The 19,139-nt window shown below is 51.9% G+C and overlaps 1 protein-coding gene across 1 annotated transcript; it reads left to right on the forward strand.

The window, feature by feature from the left end:
- The first annotated feature begins 1,603 nt into the window (after positions 1-1,603).
- Positions 1,604-18,527, forward strand: NAAA (N-acylethanolamine acid amidase). The gene is made up of 11 exons (XM_062198661.1): positions 1,604-1,845; positions 2,198-2,362; positions 4,411-4,533; positions 8,527-8,621; positions 9,111-9,187; positions 11,536-11,708; positions 11,856-11,918; positions 12,331-12,397; positions 13,049-13,077; positions 17,140-17,217; positions 17,831-18,527. The coding sequence occupies exons 1-10, from the start codon at positions 1,634-1,636 to the stop codon at positions 17,213-17,215; spliced, it is 1,080 nt and encodes a 359-aa protein (XP_062054645.1). The 5' UTR covers positions 1,604-1,633; the 3' UTR covers positions 17,216-17,217; positions 17,831-18,527.
- Positions 18,528-19,139: the final 612 nt, after the last annotated feature.

Here is a 19,139-nt window from a genome sequence, read left to right on the forward strand (position 1 = left end):
TCTGTTACTCTATATTTCAAATAAATAAAATATATCTTAAAAAATAAAAACCCACAGGATGTGGATGTTTTGAAACTAGTATGCTATGGCGTAGCAGGTAAAGCCACCATCTGCAGTGCTGGCATCCCACATGGGTACTGGTTCGAGTCCCTGCTGCTCCACTTCTGATTCAGTTCTCTGGTATGGCCTGGGAAAGCAGTAAAAGAGGGCCCAAGTCCTTGCGCACCTGCACTTGCGTAGGCGACCAGGAAGAAGCTCCTGGCTCCTGGCTTTGGATCAGCCCAGCTCCGGCTGTTGGGGCCATCTGGGGAGTGAATCAGCAGGTGGAAGACTCTCTCTCCCTGTCTTTCAAATAAATAAATTACTAAAAAAACAAACAAAAAACTAGTACACTGCCCTTAGGCTAAACAATCTGAGATGCCAGTTCTAAAAAGCAAAACAAAATACACCCTGTATGTGATGCATCCATCTATTTTTTTTTTTTTGATTTATGTATTCATTTGAAAAGAGTTACAGAGGGAGGGAGAGACAGAGATCTTCTGTCTGCTGGTCACTCCCCAGATGGCCATAAGGACCAGCGCTGGGCCAGGCTTTACCCAGGCCAATGGAAGTGGAGCAGCAGGGTCTCAAACCAGCACGCATATGGAGTGCCAGTGCTGGAGGTGTCGGTTTAACCTGCTACGCCACAACGCCGGCCCTCCCACCTACCTTCTTGCATTGGGCACAGCCCTGTTGTTTAAACTGTAGGTTCTGGTCCACAGATAAGCCCTGCCGTCAGGACACAAGCGTGCCTGACATCCAGGCAGAGGGCTCCCTATTCTGTAACTTCAGATCTCCCTTTTAATCTTTAGCACAAGCTGTCCTATAACATAACCTAACACTAGAGGAAGACACGACATAAAATTATACTTAGCTTACTTGTGAATAGCGCCTATTTTTACCACATTGTAGCTTCATCCGTTGGATACATTTTGAATGTTTCAAAAATCCTGCTTTCTATTATCTTGTAGCATCAGCGTTGCTTGCAAGTCCACATCTTTGCACTCAGCCTATGCACCACTGCTGATTCTCTCCATTGGGCGGGGAGCCACTGCTATTTCTCAAGCTTCACAAAGGACAAATTAAGACTGGAAAAACCAGGGAGGTGCTGATACAGAGGCAAGCCCATCGTCGGGGCCCAATCTTTTGGCATGTTTTGATTGGCACATACATATTAGATAAATATTTTTGCTTTTTTTTTTTTAATTGCGAAGAGGTGGGAGTGTTTAACAGAAAAAGCTCTCCTGTTCTAAGCTCCAAATCAACTTCTAAAATGACATGAGATGGGGGAACGTCCTGCGTAGGTCCCCTCCCACCTCTGATCATCTTACGCCACGCCGGCTGCAGCCTACTCACCCGGGCCCTCCGAGGTGTGGCGTGGCCGCGAGCGCGGGTGGGGTGGGGAGCCGGCCGCCGGCACACGCAGCGCCCTGCGGCGAGAGCGTCCAGGGCCGAGCCCTGAGCGGCCGCAGGCGGCCGAGGGCGGGGCCGAGGGCGGGGCGCGCGCATGCCCCGCCCCCAGCCCCACCCCCGTCTCCACCGCCTCTTCTTGCCAGTCCCAGGCGCCCGCAGTGAGGCCTCTGGAGCCGGAGCCATGCAACTCACTGGACACCCGGCGCGCCCGGCGCTGGAGCTGCTGCTGCTCCTGCTGCTGCTGGCCGGGGTCGGGGGATCGACCGCAGCCTCGACCCCCGGCCCGCCGCTCTTCAACGTGAGCCTGGACGTGGCCCCAGAGCTTCGCTGGCTGCCGGTCCTGCGCCACTACGACGTGGAGCTGGTGCGCGCCGCAGTGGCGCAGGTCATCGAGTGAGTGGGGGGCGCGGGCCAGGGCCGAGGGCGGGAAGGACCAGGCGCGCGCTGCCCACGGGGCGTTAGGCGCAGAGACAACAGGCGCCCCTGGCCCCGACAGCCCTGCCGTCCACAGAGCATCCAAGAACAGCGTGGGTTGCCTTGGGCGGCGTCGGGCCGGGAGATCGGGCGCGCCTGGGGCAGCCTTCGCGGGCCAGAGTGGGGCGCAGGGTGTACGGGTCTCAGCCTCGCCCTGCAGGCAGGCCTCGCGGGTCACCGCGCTTCGGGGACGGACGCCCGTGGCACCAGCCCGCACCGCCCACCCCGGTCTCCGAGCGGACTGGACATCCCCGTGCCTTTTCGTTTCTAGGGACAGAGTCCCCAAGTGGGTCCTGGCGCTGATCGAAAAGGGGGCCTTGAAGCTGGAGCGCCTCCTGCCCTCGCCCTTCACGGCCGAGATCCGCGGCATGTGCGACTTCCTGAACCTCAGCCTGGCCGACGGCCTCCTGGTCAACCTGGCCTACGAGTACTCCGCGTGAGTGCCCGAGCCGCGCCTGGCTCACCCCGCGCCGGGGGAGGGAGTTGGCGCGATCAGAACGGGTGGAGACCCGGCCGCCCTGCAGCCTGCGGGCTGGCCTCTCCGGGGAAATCGCAGCAGCTCCTCTGATCCGACGTTCGGCATTCTTTCTACCCGAAGCCCCGGGTCAGGCAGCTTCCCGCTCTGCCAGAAGTGTTTGGGGCTGACCCCTCCGTCCGCTGCTCCGGGGCCCCCTCCAGCCTTGTAACCGCCCCGAGCATCCCCGGCACTGCCTTGTGCCCATGCGTTGATCCCTTGGTGTTTGCCGTGGCGGGGACGCGGAGCCCGTGTCCGGCAGGGCAGGGGTCGCCGGGGACACTGCGCGCTCTGATAGGGCCACTGCGCAGTGGACATGCCGAAATGTGGCGCCCCAAAGTGAAAGCGGTTTGGGGTGTGGTGGGCCCCAGGGCAGGATGCAGGGAGGGTGGTGGGGTCTGTTTTCAATCAAGCCTCGCGGGCAACTTGCTGGGTGTCAGGTGTCCCGTGAGTTCCCAAGATGCGCCTGAACTCCTCTGAGCCCCGCACCCCCACCCCAGCACAGCCCCCGACCCCAGAGCACCTGTGCTTTAGCTCCTCCTTCCAGGTGCCCCGTCCCCTCCCCCACAGGGACTCACTGAAGAGCAGAAACCTTGGAAGGAATTAAACCCTGACCAAGATTCCTCTTAAAACAAGAAATCTAAGTAACACTTGCTTTTTCGTACTTAGCAAAGCAACAGGCAAGCGTTCTAGAAAGTCAATACAGACAAGTACGAAAAGGAGAGCCGGTGCTGATCTGGGCAGCCCATTCTTCCGGGTCTTTTCTCTGGCTTCTGTGGGTGTGGATGGACTTGTCTTTCTCCCCCAGAGCTGGATGTGCTGTTTATAACTATGTGTTCACCCAGCATTAACTATTCTCAGAGAATATGGATATGTAGGTGTGTTTTGTCCTCAAAATAACTTCAGCCCAGAATTCTGAACCGATCCTTTTCTGTTCTGAGCTCTGAGAGGGACAAGGAAGGTGGCAAGCATATGAAGAGCCGACCCTTGTCTCCAGGGGACACAACGGGACAGGATGTGGGACACAGGGTTGAGCGCCCTTCTCCACAAGAGATCCGGTGATGAGCTAGCCTGAAGCAGCATGCTAAATAGGAGGGCGGCTGGGCGGGGTAAGCAGGGGTCAGGAGCTGTCAGCTGCACCTAGGGTGCTGGTTAAGGATGCCACTCACTGAGTTTGTGATGCCGTTCCTGTTTGCCTAGGGGGAGGTCCAGTACCCCCAAGTGATCCCAGGGGAGCTGTGTCCTGTTGTCTCTTTCATCTTGGACAGTGAACCTGAACAGTTCTTGTACAAGGGTTATGATATATACAGGAGGACTTCAAAAAGTTCATAGAAACTGGAATGGAAACATCAATTTTTAATTCATTTTTTTTTAAAAAAAAAGGTTTATTTATTTATTTGAAACAGTTACAGAGAGGCAGAGGGAGAGAGAGATCCTCCATCTGCTGGTTCACTTCCCAGATGGCCTTAGCAGCAGGAATTGGGCCAATCTGAAGCCAGGAGCTTCTTCTGCGTCTTCCACGTGGGTGCAGAGACCCAAGCACGTGGGCCATCCTCCAGTGCTTTCCCCAGGCACATCAGTGGGGAGCTGGATCAGAAGTTGAGCAGCCAGGACCTGAACCAGCACCCATATGGGATGTCGGCACTGCAGGTGGTGGCTTTACCTGCTATGCCACAGCACCAACCCCTTAATTTCTTTTAAGACTTTGAAATTCACAATGTCAGCAGTCTTAAAAAAAAAAAACTCATGAAAATATGTATTATAAAAAAAATCACCCTTGGTTTCAAGGCTTTTTTCACACCAGAGTTTGTCTTTTCATTCCAGTTTCCATGAACTTTTTGAAATTCCCTTGCATGTCAACTATGAGGAGGAAACTGCTTTACTTGGGGACTTGCTTTAAAAACAGGAAACTCATCTTTCTCGTTCTCATTTGTCTCGTTCTTTCCTGTTGGAATTTTCCCTCCTCTCAGCTTCTGCACCAGCATTGTGGCTCAGGACTCCAGAGGCCACATTTACCATGGCCGGAACCTGGACTACCCTTTTGGAAATATCCTACGCAAGCTGACCGTGGATGTGCAGTTCTTAAGAATGGGCAGGTATGGTCCATTCAGGATAAGATACATGAAATCACGTCGGGGCCTTGTGCTACCCTGGTTGTATTGTCAGTGTGTGATGGAAGGGAGGGAGAAGATGTAACCTTGAAAACACAAAGCCAGGAGAGAGATTGGTGTCTATTATGCTTATAGGAAGAAGGGTCGTTTATTTTTACGAAGCTTTGACTTAAAGAGGTCAGTCTATTTTTCCCTTGGAAAAACTCTTTGGCCTTGTGATCCCCTGAATGAGCTCTTTCTCTGCTTCCCCTCCTCCAGGCCATGGGAATAGGGAAGACCCAGGTAGTGCAGTGGCTGGCTTTGGGGTCTGATTGTCCTGGGTTTGAATCCTGCTGCTGTCACTTCCTTTGTGAACCTGGGGGATTGCTCACACCTGTTTTGCAGCTAGCAGCCCAGACAAGTTAATGACTACTTTATTAGAATAGTTATTGAGGTTAAATGAAGTCATTATGAACAGCAGGTGGTAGATGCTTAGTAATCAGTGGCCAGATAATAACCTTCAGTCCACAAGTGCGATTGACCACACGATTCTCTTGTGTGTGATCTTTTAAAAATGATACTTAGATTGCTTTGCTTTCAACATGGTCCCTTTAAGAGTGTACGGTAGTTGGCTGGCACCGCGGCTCAATAGGCTAATCCTCCGCCTGCGGCGCCGGCACACTGAGTTCTAGTCCTGGTCGCCCCTCTTCCAGGCCAGCTCTCTGCTATGACCCGGGAGTGCAGTGGAGGATGGCCCAGGTGCTTGGGCCCTGCACCCCATGGGAGACCAGGATAAGCACCGGCCGCAGCAGCCATTGGAGGGTGAACCAATGACAAAGGAAGACCTTTCTCTCTGTCTCTTTCTCTCACTGTCCACTCTGCCTGTCAAAAATAAAAATAAAATTAAAAATTAAAAAAAAAAAAAGAGTGTACGGTAGCACGCACTGTTGTCACGTGGCTGTGAAAACCTATAGAGAGAGGGTGTGCCTGCCGTCCACAGAGCAGGCCAATGTGTGTATAGACAGTGTTTGCAAGTTAAGGACAAAGATTACTCTATTCTCATTGTATTTAGGGGTTGGTTCATGTATACTAAAAACTCATTTACTCGATATGCATCTAGTCACGTGCTTTTACAAATAAATCCTTTTTCATATCAAAAATTCCAGCAATACAGAAATATTGAAAAGGGAAGTTTCTCCTTCCCCAGTTTTACTCCTTTATTTTGCCACTATTACCATTTGACCTCCAGCTGAAGGTTGACTTCAGAAGTGCTTTTAAGTGGTGAAAGTAACACAGTACAAAGGCATCAAAAATTCTCAAAGGAAGTCTGCAAAAACACTCACAGTTATTACTGGGTGTTGGGGCTATAATTATTTTAATTGGCTGCTTGATGCCTTTCTTACTATTCTATGATGGAGAACCAGCCTCATAAACAGACAAAGGGATAAAGGCAATAAATAAGTCGTTGGAACTGTTTTCTCTCAACAGTTGATGCTTCTTTTGTTTTGATTTGGCCTGGAGCTTCTTCCTGGGAAAAGTAGTCATTGAGCTGGCTCTGGTCTCGCTGCTCAGGTTGTCACTGCTGAACTTCTATGATGCTTGGGTCTCGTCCTTTTGTAGAGGATTCGTGGCCAATAAATTGTTTTGCTGAATTAGGAACAGCTTTCCGCAAAGTAAGGCCTCTCCCATTCCTGTCCAGTGTCCATAATAGCAAAAGTGTTTTTATAAACAGAAATTCCTCCAGCAGCCCTGTGAGGCAGGCAGAGTGAGCATTTTCATCCTCACTCTGGACCCAGGACCCAGGCCTTCAGCCTCCTAATTGTATTTTTCCCCCTAAGCTCAGCCTTTATTCGACTATAGACTTAATTTGACTAAGAGCCGTTTATGTTAACTGGCTTGTTAGACACCACTGGGGAGTACAAACGCTTAGCAATAAAGCAGACTTTTCAAATGCAAGATAAACTATCTTATGAATGATATCCTCTAATTATTTTATAATTGTGTATTACACTTAGAAATTACCATATAATTTCTATCTTCTTTTTTTTTAAAGATTTATTTTATTTATTTGAAAGACAGTGTTAGAGAGAGAGGTAGAGACACAGAGAGAGGTCTTTCATCCGCTGGTCCACTCCCCAGATGGCTGCAATGGCCAGAGCTGCACCTATTTGAAGCCAGGAGCCAGGAGCTTCCTCCTGGTCTCCCTCGTGGGTTTAGGGGCCCAAGGATTTGGGCCATCTTCCACTGCCATCCCAGGCCATAGCAGAGAGCTGGATTGGAAGTGGAGCAGCTGGGACTAGAAGCGGCACCCATATAGGATGCTGGCGCTTCAGGCCAGGGCTTTAACCAGCTGCGCCACAGCGCCGGCCCCTCTTCTTAACTTTAACATATCTTCACACTCTAAAATGAGGCTAGTGTGTTGCATGAACAGAATGACCATATAATTAGTTATTTTTCCTACATCACAGTTTCTAAGGGCTTTAGTACTGGGGTAGACTTATTCCCATGTTACTGCTGTGAGTAGAGGTAGGCATTGCGAAGGCCCTTTGCAAGTCTGGAGGAAGGACCATTTATAAAACCAAGACCACAGCAAGCTCCTTTGTAATTTAGCCACCTTAAATTATTTTCGCAACCAGATGCGGTAAAAATTGAGTTAGTAATTGAATAAAAACAATTAATGACTTAAGATTATGTCTTCTATGGAAAAATATCGACTTGCCCTATTCAGTTCTCAAAATATAAAAATATGGGGCCGGTGCTGTGGCACAGTGGGTTAATGCCCTATCCATAAGTGCTGGCTGCTCCACTTTCGATCCAGCTCTCTGCTATGGCCTGGGAAAGCAGTGGAAGATGGTCCAAGTCTTTGGGCCCCTGTAACCGCATGGGAGACCTGGAAGAAGCTCCTGGCTCCTGGCTTTGGATCGGCGCAGTTTCGGGCATTGTGGCCATTTGGGAAGTGAACCAGTGGGTGAAAGACCTCTCCCTCTCAATCTCTCTCTCTCTCTCTGCCTCTCCTCTCTCTGTGTAACTCTGACTTTCAAATAAATAAATCAAATAAATAAATTTTAAAAATATAAAATTATTAGTTAATTTTTATTGAATGGTAGGTATTGTTCTAAGAGTTCTCTGAAAAATCAAATCTGGTATCAGAAACAATGGATGGACTGATGCTAATATATCAATACGTGGTATCTTGCACTCACTGGAGCTCATGACCTTAATTTAAAGCGGAAGTGTTGCCTGTATTTATGGGACAGTTGTGAGAATTGAAAGATATGTAAAATGAGTTTGTTATTATTGAACATTTTAATGTGATCGTTCGCGGTCAGCAGTCCCACCTGTTTCCCCTAACTTCTCAGAGTTTATAAAAAGGGGTGACATTTACCTCTTATGATCAAAGCGACACACATTTAAATCAGAGCGCAGTTTCTGTTTCTAGGATGGGGCTTCTTAGCCTCGGTGTGTGGCCCTCTGGTGAACAATATATTGTCAGTGATCACACACACGGGACCACAAAGAAAACCAGCTCTGTCAAGATGCAGCTGTTTCAACGTTATGCTCTTGCCTTAGCACATTGAGTAGGAAGATATAGGGGTGGGTCCAGTGACTGCCGTGAGCTCAGGGTAGTGGTGACTACAGGCTGTTTTTCAAGCTACCACACGCGTGTGGAAATATCACAGGCACTGCTCATAGTGCATGACTTGCGGTGGACATTCATTATACAAAGAGCTGAATTTCAGTTAGGGATGAAGGAAATAGGATGTTCCATTTTTCCCAGCCAAGGCCACAAATCCACTGACTTTTATCCATGGGCCCCTCCCCCAGGGATTAGAATTTCTGTCCTAGAAGGCTATTTCAGAGTTGTATTCTATTATGTTGGAACTTACCAGAAAAAACAAACAAACAAAAACAATAACCCAGGAAACTATGGGGCAGGACAGGTGACTTCAGGGTGCGTTTGGTTGGAGTGGTACAATGATATCTCATTTCTCGGTTTCAGACTGCATTCACAGGAACCACTTTCATTGGCTACGTAGGCTTATGGACTGGTCAGAGTCCACACAAGTTCACGGTTTCTGGCGATGAACGAGGTATGCGTTTGCAGCCATATTCCTGCTCAGGTCTATCCAAGTGCAGTCCCTGGCCTGCTGCCTGCCGCACAGCAGGGACTTCCTATCCAGGAGTTGGCGGGGGATGGGGGGGGGGTGGGGGGGTGGGGTGGGGGGTGGGGGGGTGGGGTGGGGGGGTGGGGGGGATGGGGGTGAGGTGGGGGCGGGGACAGACATGATGCATGATGCATCGATGCACGTAGAGATGCAGATGGTTTTGCGTGGTGGTAAGGGCTACAGAGAAGGCAAAACAGGAAGGTGTGGTGGAGAGGGAAGCGGGAGAGGTGGCTACTACAGCTAGAAGGTTCTGGAAGGCCTGACCCCTGTGATCCCTGAGCCAGTTCTGCAGAGCTGGGGGGAGACCGTTGCTGCTGACTTAGAGCAAGGACTAAGGCCAGAGGTAGGAATGCGCTGGGTGGATCCCAGAAACAGAAGGGCAGTTTGCTTACCGTTCCTCCCTCCTGCTGGCAGACAGAGGCTGGTGGTGGGAGAACTTGGTGGCTGCGCTTTTCCTGAGACACTCTCCAATCAGCTGGCTTCTGCGCACCGTGAGTGTGTTCACCCCGCCCCCCGCCCCCAGCCCCCACTTCACCTTCTCAACCAGGGTGTTGGTGTCCAAAGCTCTGTGGCAGTTAACAATGTTGTTTTCAATCATGGAAGAGCTCCTGGAGCAAAAGCATCCCCATGTTTGCACAGCGCGTGTAACCCTTTTCATAGAGGGCGTCAAAGCTTACACAAAGCCACTAGTTACAGTAGTAAGGACAGATTTTAATCAGTAGCAACAAGGTACCAGGAAGAGGTCATGCAAAATGGAATGAAAAGATAAGTTTTCTATGGTGCGAGACGTTTTTGAAATCCATTCATGGTTTTTTCATAAAATGCATTTTTCATGAACTTTCCATGAGCTCTTACGCCCCGCAGAGAAGCGCTCTTTGAGCTCTGTTCTCAGGGGCACAGCCTGCGTGCCCTAGAGTTCACATAAGCGGGACCCGGAGTGCAGCCTTTCTCTTGCACACAGTATAACACCTCGGCCGTCCATCCCCGTGTGACCCGAGCTCGTGCCCCGTTGCTGCTGAGAAATAAATGCTCCGTGATGTGCCCGCACCTTCCTGTTGACCGGGTGCTTTGTGGTCCGGGGCTCTGCTGGGTAACGGCTGTTGTGGGATTCTCGGGCATCCTGGCGGGGAACTCGCTCTCCTTAAGCCGGGTCAGAACCCGGGAGGCGGACAGGCAGCTCGCGGGAGCGGGATTCACACGCCAGACCTTCACGTATTTAAAGTACACCACGCTCTCAATTTTCAAATCATCACACGCCAGCTAAGGAAGCCCTGTGCCCACTGGAAGTCACTCCCTGCCCCCCGCCTGCCTTGCCGGACCGCCACGTGGGTCCTTACTGCCCGCAGGGTGTCTCCCTTGTCTTTTCGGTTTGTTCTCTGTTCGCAACATAAACAAATACCCCATCCCCGTCTTACCCCAACAGAACAACTCAGATGGAAACAGGTCACCCTAGCAGGGATGCGTGTAGGTGGGGAGGGGTCTGCAGAGCCTTCCAGCGGCTAGTGGTGTGGAGCCCTCGTGGACCCCAGGATCCCCAGTGCTCTGATTTGACCCTGTCGCCACTGCCCCCCTTGACCCCTCGCACAGGTTGGGAGAACAGAAGAGGTGCTCCTCTCCCAAGGTGGTGAAGAGTGATTGGCAGGGTGGGGATGCTCCTGAGCAGGTCAGCTGCAGGAAGCAGCCCCTGTGGGAGTTCTGTCACCTTGACCTCTCCATGCCACAGGACTGTGGAGGTCCCCGTGGCCCGAGCGGGTGTCAGGACCCCAGAGAAGGGCACTGCTTTCATGGAGCCTGTGCAGCCCCATCCAGTAAGCTGGACCTCTCCCACCTACTCGCGCTCCTCACCCATGAACCTCCACTGTCACCATCTGACTTATTGTCCCTTTGGCCTCAGCTCCTGTGCTGCTTCCCCGGGGTGGGGGTGGGGGATGCCTCCTCCGCCACCCTGGGTGAGGACAGCTCCCCAGCTGCGATTGCCACAGCCTCTTGTCTGATGTGACGGAGTATGTCCGGCACTGTGTCACCATTTCCTGTCAAGTTGACTTTCTCGTCCTCCTTGGAAGTTTGGGGAGAACAAGTAGGGGACCTGTCGCATTCACTGCTCTGTCCTCACAGCAAAAAACAGTGCCTTGCACAAGTCGGTGTTCAAGAAATGCCTGTTAAGGGCCGGCGCCGCAGCTCAACAGGCTGATCCTCCGCCTAGCAGCACCGGCACACCGGGTTCTAGTCCCGGTCAGGGCACCGGATTCTGTCCCGGTTGCCCCTCTTCCAGTCCAGCTCTCTGCTGTGGCCTGGGAAGGCAGTGGAGGATGGCCCAAGTGCTTGGGCCCTGCCCCCTTATGGGAGACCAGGAGAAGCACCTGGCTCCCAGCTTTGGATCAGCGTGGTGCACCGGCCGCAGCACGCCGGCCGCAGTGGCCATTGGAGGGTGAACCAACAGCAAAGGAAGACCTTTCTCTCTCTCTCTCTCTCTCTCTCACTGTCCATTCTGCCTGTCCAAAAAAAAAAAAAAATGCCTGTTAAGGAGACCACTGATGGCGAGGCAGGGGAGTCCTTTGTGAGGGCCGTCTGCGTAGAGAACAGATGGCTGGTGTTGGGTGAGCCAGGCCCACGGCTCATCAGCAGTTCTCTCCCATGTGGGAAATCCTGCTGCTGCTGGCTCCCTGCTCAAGGGCCCTGATGGCGGGAGGCCAAGTTCAAGGCTGCAGCCATGGCTTACTGTCAGGAGCATGTGCGCTGGACCATTTGTCCATCCACTGGGGCAGACCACTCCCGTGGGGGAGATGCTGCTACATAGCTGTCTTTTGTTTTGTTTTGTTTTGTTTTGTTTTTTCTTCAGACCCTGAGTGAGGCAGAAAGCTTTGAGGCAGCTGTCTACAGACTGGCCAAGACTCCCCTCATCGCTGATGTCTACTACATCGTGGGCGGCACGAACCCCCGCGAGGGAGTGGTCATCACCAGGAACAGGGACGGCCCTGCAGACATTTGGCCTCTGGACCCTCTGAAGGGAGTGTGAGTAGAATGGAAGGCTCTGGCCGCTCTCCATCAAATACTCTTTCTTTGATGGGTGAAACACTCCGTATTGTTTTTATTTGTGAGCCTTTCTTCGGCAGCTCTGTCCTAAAAGACCTTGAGTGAGAGATGATTGCTGTGTTGCAGGTGGTTCCTTGTTGAGACAAATTATGACCACTGGAAGCCAGCTCCTGAAAAGGATGACCGAAGGTAGACTCTCTGGTCACTGGCTGGTGTGCGGTGCTTTCTGGTGACCAGCAGAGGGCGCCCTCCTACCACAGGAACTGCAGACTCCTGCAGGGGTCTCCCAGAAAATGTACCTGGGTGCCCTGGACAGTGTCTTGGCCTGGGTAGGGGTATGGTGGGGGAGCCTCGTGGTGCGGTTGTTTGGGCGTTGGAAAGGTCAGGATGGCCCAGGTCTCGGGGTCAGGAGCCGGCCATCCCACCAGCAGCCCTGCTGAAGACTCCCCGGGTGGCCACAGGCGTGTGTGTAGGGGTCAGAGTACACTCCGGGGAGAGGGAGATGATGAGACTAGACCTCGCCTTGTGCCTCCCTAATGACAGCTGACGGGAGCTGGGGTTTTCTCAGGCGTCTGGTGACCTTTGTCCTTTGTCCTTACAGAACACCTGCCATCAAAGCCCTCAATGCTACAGGGCAGGCAAAGCTCAGCCTGGAGACACTTTTCCAGGTAAGACTGTTCCATGTTCTGCCTACCCAGCAGGCCTGGTACTTTTTAAACCTTGTGGGACCGGCGCTGTGGCGTGGCGGGTTAGGCTGCCACCTGCAGTGCCGCCAGCATTCCATGTGGGCGCGGGTTCGAGCCCCGGCTGCTCCACTTCTGTTCCAGCTCTCTGCTATGGCCTGGGAAAGCAGTAGAAGATGGATTGGAAGTGGAGCAGCCGGGTCTTGAACCAGTGCCCATATGGGATGCTGACATGGCAGGCGGCAGGTGGCAGCTTAACCTGCTGCCCCACGGTGCTGGCATCTGGTACTTTTGTTACTAGCAATTTTTAAAAAATTCTCTGAAATCAAATGTGGCAGATGAAATCGCTAGAATGAAAGCTTTTCCTAGTTCACAACGTTTTTAAGAATCAACATTTTTTGAACTCGTTTCTATATAGGTGGAAGTACGCATCTAAGTTTTTCTTCATATTAAAATAAAAGGCATAGTTGTAACGGATGTTCATTGTTCAGAAGAAAAAAGAGAGGATTAAATAACCTATCACTGTCACCCCAAGATGCACTAAAGTGTTAAGTGGCTGCAATCATCCTATAGCTATTTTAAGACATTTCTTCTACCTTTGAATAATGCCCTTTATAACAGTTTTTCCCTCTGCAGGTCTTGTCGGTGGTTCCGGTTTATAACAAGTAAGTGACACCTCCAACACGAGTGTTCATGTGTCACCTGGACAGGCAGTGACCTCCATCACGCACAGTGGGGCCTTGGCCGTGTGTGGGCCGTGGCTGCAGCTCCGAGCGGAGTCTGCCCTCCCGGGACTGACCTTGCAGTGGGGTGGAGGAGGAAGGTGAGGAGTGAGTGAGGAAAGCCGCAGGTGAGGCGGGTAGGTGGGGGAGGGAGGGAGAGACTCTCCCCTACCCTTACGCCGTGTGTCTGCCACGGGCGGCCTCCCGGGTCACGAGCTCCTAGCTGTCACACTGTCAGAGCGACACTTCTTCCAGCTGTGGTTTCTCCTGTCTCTTCCTGTCTCTTTCTGTGGGATCCGATGCTGTTCCTTATTCACGCCCAACCCCCCGGCTGCACTGTTGTCTGTGCAGCCATTCGCTGACCGCGGCCTGCTGTGTGCCGCGGGTCTTCACCCACAGCCTGTTCTGAGGCGAAGCCCTGGGCCCAGGCTGCCACTGGCTCAGGAAGCTCTTGGGTGAGCCAGAGAGGCAGCTGCCACCAAAACTGTCCCTCTAGGTGTGGCCCCAGACCGGGCTGTGGCTCCCTTCTGTGGCTCAGGGAGGGGACGTGACTGCTCATTTAAAAGACAAAGCATCTGCCAGGAGAGGCAGCCTTATCTTCTCCCTGAGCTTGGGGCCTTTCAAAGCCCAGCCTTTCCTACTTTCACCTTCTGCTTTCCCTAAGGCGACAACAGCAAACGGCATTTTGATGAAACATGAAGACAAAACCTGCAAAATGATTTTTAGTTTCAAAATACTGGTTTCTTTTTCCCCATTTTCCATGATCCTATTTTACACAAACACAAAATAATTGTTCTTATGGTACACCCTAAGTGACTTAAAAAAAAAAAAAAAGATGTATTTATTTATTTGAAAGAGTGGCAGAGGGAGGAGAAGAGATGGGCAGAGGGGTCGTCCATCCGCTGGTTCACTCCCCAAGTGCCTGCGACAGCCAGGGCTGGGCCAGGTTGAAGCCAGGAGCCAGGACTTACATCTAGGTCGCCTGTGAGTGGCAGAACCCAATCACCTGAGCTGTCACCTGAGCCTCCCTGTTAACAGGAAGCTGGATCAGAAATCCCGGTGGAATTTGATCCCAAGCGCTCCGATATGGGACGTGGGCATCCCACACGGCTGCTTAGCTAGCCGTGCACAACGCCTGCCACTAAAGCGACTTTTGAGTCTGAGGGCTTTTTTAGGAGTCCTCGGGCTTAGGGATGCTTTGAAAAACTGACATTGCTCTTTTCGCTTTGCACCATACCAGAAATGTATCTTCAAGATACAACTTTGAAAGGTTTTTCTTTGAGGATGGCCTGATCCAAGGATTATGATTTCAGAATTCATTACACACACACACACACACACACGATCAGTCCGTATTCTTTTTTTTTTTGGACAGGCAGAGCGGACAGTGAGAGAAATGACAGAGAGAAAGGTCTTCCTTTGCCGTTGGTTCACCCTCCAATGGTTGCTGCGGCCAGCGCACCGCGCTGATCCGATGGCAGGAGCCAGGTGCTCTTCCTGGTCTCCCATGGGGTGCAGGGCCCAAGCACTTGGGCCATCCTCCACTGCACTCCCAGGCCACAGCAGAGAGCTGGCCTGGAAGAGGGGCAACCGGGGCAGAATCCGGCACCCCAACCGGGACTAGAACACGGTGTGCCGGCGCCACAGGTGGAGGATTAGCCTAGTGAGTCGCAGTGCCGGCTGATCAGTCCATATTCTACCACTGCTCCTGCATTAATTCTTTGGGAGAAGGAGGGGCACACAGAAACAAATGCACACTCTGGGTAGACACTCCCACCACGGCAGTTTGCAAACTTATGGTTGGCTTAGAGACTTCCTGAATATTTTATGCGTGTTTTTTAAAAGGATTTATTTATTTATTTGAAAGACAGAGAGTGCTTCCATGTGCTGGTTCACTATCTAATTGACCACATTGGCCAGGGCTGGGCCAAGTTGAATCCAGGAGCCTGGAACTGCATCCGGGTCTCCCACGTGGGTGGCAGAGACCCAAATCCTTGGGCCATCTTCCACTGCCCTCCCCCCCACCAGGCGCATTAGCAGGGGGTTTGAACTGGCACTCTGGTATCTCAGGCAGTGGTATAACCTGCGCCGGCCCCTTTCCCTGCATGGTTACCAGTTGGCTCTCATGAGCCTGCAGGAGCCAGCGCCACACACCATGGCAGTGCTGCTCCCAGGGGAGCCACTTGGCATTTTTAACATTTATTTTTAAAAAATGGATTTAAAAACTCTGGTTTTAATTTTAAAATAATTATATAAGTGAATACTTTTTTTTTTTTTTTTTTTTTGGGACAGGCAGAGTGGATAGTGAGAGAGAGAGAGAGAGAGAGAGAGAAAGGTCTTCCTTTTTGCTGTTGGTTCACCCTCCAATGGCCGCTGCGGCCGGCGCATCTCGCTGATCCGAAGCCAGGAGCCAGGTGCTTCTCCTGGTCTCCCATGCGAGTGCAGGGCCCAAGCACTTGGGCCATCCTCCACTGCCTTCCCGGGCCATAGCAGAAAGCTGGCCTGGAAGAGGGGCAACCGGGATAGAATCCGGCGCCCCAACCAGGACTAGAACCTGGTGTGCCGGCGCCGCAAGGCAGAGGATTAGCCTGTTAAGCCACGGCACCGGCATGAATACATTTTAAAATTAGTATTATAATAAAACAGTCATTCTATTGATTTTAATAAAATGGATCTGTTTCTATGTTTCGAACAATGCTTTCCATTTTAAATGCTGTATAAAGACTGATGGGATATGTTGTAATTAAGCATCGTCCACTTGTTGGCTGTCCTGTTAAGACTCTGAAATAAACGCATTGGTCCATCCCCAGCCCCCTACTTGGATCCCTTCCCTTGGCTGGGCTCAGGGAGTAGGATCAGTGAATGAAAGCGGTTCTGGAAGGTTTTGTCAAGTCAAAATGGTTAGAAGTTGCAAACAGTTCACCAAGTAGCGCGTCTCTCGTGTGTGTCACTGGAAACCTAAGAGAAGCTGCATGGGCCAGGATGAACACAGACCCCCAGGCTGCACGCAGTTCAGGCGCCTGGCTGACAGAAATGTCTGCGCAGTAAACAGCTCAGTGCTGCCCCCACGCGCCGAGCTTCAAAATTACATCCACCTGCACTGGAACTTGTTTCCTCTTGCTGTGGCCATCAGCAAAGAAAGTATTAAAGCAAGTAGATAATAGGCCCACGACTGAAATAAGCAGCTGCATCGCACCCAGGGAGCTGCCCTCACCCTCACACGAGCTCTGCGTGTGCTTGTGGTGTGCTCTGAGGGTGGTGTGCAGCCGTCCGGCGCGCTCCAGGGTCAGCAGGGGCCAGCTTGCTGGGAGTTGTGGAGGCAGATGAGAATGGAGGCCCCAGGAGTCACAGGGGTGCCAGGAACACCCCTGTGGGCCAGAGTGAGGCCAAGGGCTGGTTCTGCCTCCCTCCCACCACGTAGAGCTCTGAGGAGTTGAGGATTTTTTTTTTTTTTTTTTGACAGGCGGAGTGGACAGTGAGAGAGAGAGAGAAAGGTCTTCCTTTTGCCATTGGTTCACCCTCCAATGGCCGCCGCGGTAGGCGCGCTGCGGCCGGCGCACCGCGCCGATCCGATGGCAGGAGCCAGGTGCTTCTCTTGGTCTCCCATGGGGTGCAGGACCCAAGCACTTGGGCCATCCTCCACTGCACTCCCTGGCCACAGCAGAGAGCTGGCCTGGAAGAGGGGCAACCGGGACAGGATCGGTGCCCCGACCGGGACTAGAACCCGGTGTGCTGGCGCCGCAAGGCGGAGGATTAGCCTATTGAGCCGCGGCGCCGGCGGAGTTGAGGATTTTAAGTTTCAACGTGGCTTTGTGTGGTGGTGTCCAGATAGGGGAAGAGACCCCATCGGTATTCTGGTTTGTGCACTTTCAACGTGCTGACGTGTGCCGGCCTCTGTTAGGCTCTTGTCCTAGACCCAGGGCTAGAGAAGGGCTTAGTGGTTGTTTCCCCTCCTTGCGATATTAGGGAAAATGATGTGCATATAAAAATTCTTGTTATTTTCAGCTACACAATTTACACCACTGTCATGAGCGCTGCCAACCCAGACAAGTACATGACCAGGATTCGAAACCCGAGCTGAAAGTGAGTAAGCAGGACAGCGAGTTCCCACCCGCCGTGAAAGAGCTGCCAGTGTGTCCTTGGTGTGTGTGCGTGTGGGCTGGTGTTTCTCATGCATGGTAACACCCCTAAAATATGCACATGCATCATACTTTCTGACACGCACCTTGCAGATGATTGTCACGTGTGTTGGACTGATGGCTGCCGTGGGCACCATATGTGGAATTGTTTCTGGGAAAGCAAATCCAGTGCCCGAGGCCCCGTGCCCTTTCATAAGATCTGTGCTCAGCGCTGGGCGTTAACTGCACTTGGACGAAGGGGTCACTGACAAGACTGCCGTGTCCCCAGAGAAACACTGAGACCCAGCACTTTTGCTGTGTCAGGAGACAGATTCTGAAGGCCAGGACATTCAGAGAGCTTGTTCCAGCATTGGTGAGGCCAGGGGAGACGGCAAGGACATGTGGCCAAAGCAGGGGACCCCTTCCTTCCAGGTGGCCACCTGCCTACAGGGCTCCTGTACTACTGCTGGGGTCTCCGGGTGGTGACCCTGGCCTGATGTTTTGGTCTTGCACCTCTCATGGGAATCCCAGAAATCACTGCTGCAATGAAATGCATTTCTTCTTTTCTTCCCTGACAGGTGGTTATTTTTAAATGAAATGCTTGGAGAGCTGCACTTCGCAAAAAATAAGACAAAGTGGAAGTACTGTGTGAACTTAGAACTGATACAGATTCCTTCCTCATGACACTTCGCAACTCTGTGAAGCAGGGGCTCTCTCTGGAGCTTGTCTTGGTCAAGTCTGGATTCGCTCCATTTCCTGGTTTGCCTTGACCTTGATCCTCACCAAGCCTCTGCCCTGCATCAAACCACACACAGAGCGCTGGTGTCAGGGGTCAGCCCACGCCCTTGGACTTGATCTCCAGCTTCTCCTGCTTCGGTTATCAACCCACTTGTCCAGCAAGAAAGGAGCTGGGAGGCCTCTTCGTTCCTCACAAAGAGCTTTTGGAAGAGACTATGAAACCAGCTGCTTCCAAAAGAAATGGAGAGCTCAAGTTTGAAGAGAGCCTGGTTGGAGCTGCGTTGGTCTGATCTTTGAGCACGTACTTCCATGTGGTGGTATTCCCATTTTTTATAGTGTTTCTAGGTTTAAAAAAAAAATGGACTACCTCTCCCCCCTTTCTAAATGGCTACTTTCTTACTGCTTTGTGAAAGTAATAGGGAATGGAATTATTTCTGTCTGTCACTTATCATTGGTTTATAAAATGTTGAAAGATGTTGGCAAGAAACATTTAAAAATCGTTTTCCCATAGTGCTTAGCGTTGCGTTCTGCCTGCTTTTGCCGCCCTGGAGTTGTGTGTTTCTGAACCACTGTCCTGGGAAGGCAGCCCCCTTGGATGTTGCGTTGCATGTCAGGGTTCGGGGGTGTGCACAGCTGCTGTTCTGTAAAACCTGCCAAAGGCGGAAGGGTCTTTTTTTTTTTTTTTATTTTTTTTGACAGGCAGAGTGGATAGTGAGAGAGAGAGAGAGACAGAGAGAAAGGTCTTCCTTTTTGCCATTGGTTCACCCTCCAATGGCCACTGTGGCCAGCGCATCGCACTGATCCGAAGCCAGGAGCCAGGTGCTTCTCCTGGTCTCCCATGCGGGTGCAGGGCCCAAGCACTTGGGCCATCCTCCACTGCCTTCCCAGGCCATAGCAGAGAGCTGGCCTGGAAGAGGGGCAACCAGGACAGAATCCGGTGCCCTGACCAGGACTAGAACCCCATGTGCCGGCGCTGCAAGGCGGAGGATTAGCCTGTTAAGCCATGGCGCCGGCCAAAGAAGGGGTCTTGAGACAGAAGAAAGAGTTATGCAGAGTGCAATACTGGATGGATTTACAGGTACAGACGGAGAGTTACATTACTTAAATCACTTTGCTGATGAAAATTGGCCCTCTGCCTGGCTAAAATTA

Source organism: Lepus europaeus, chromosome 8 (genome assembly GCF_033115175.1).
Source record: "Lepus europaeus isolate LE1 chromosome 8, mLepTim1.pri, whole genome shotgun sequence".
NCBI lineage: Eukaryota > Metazoa > Chordata > Mammalia > Lagomorpha > Leporidae > Lepus > Lepus europaeus.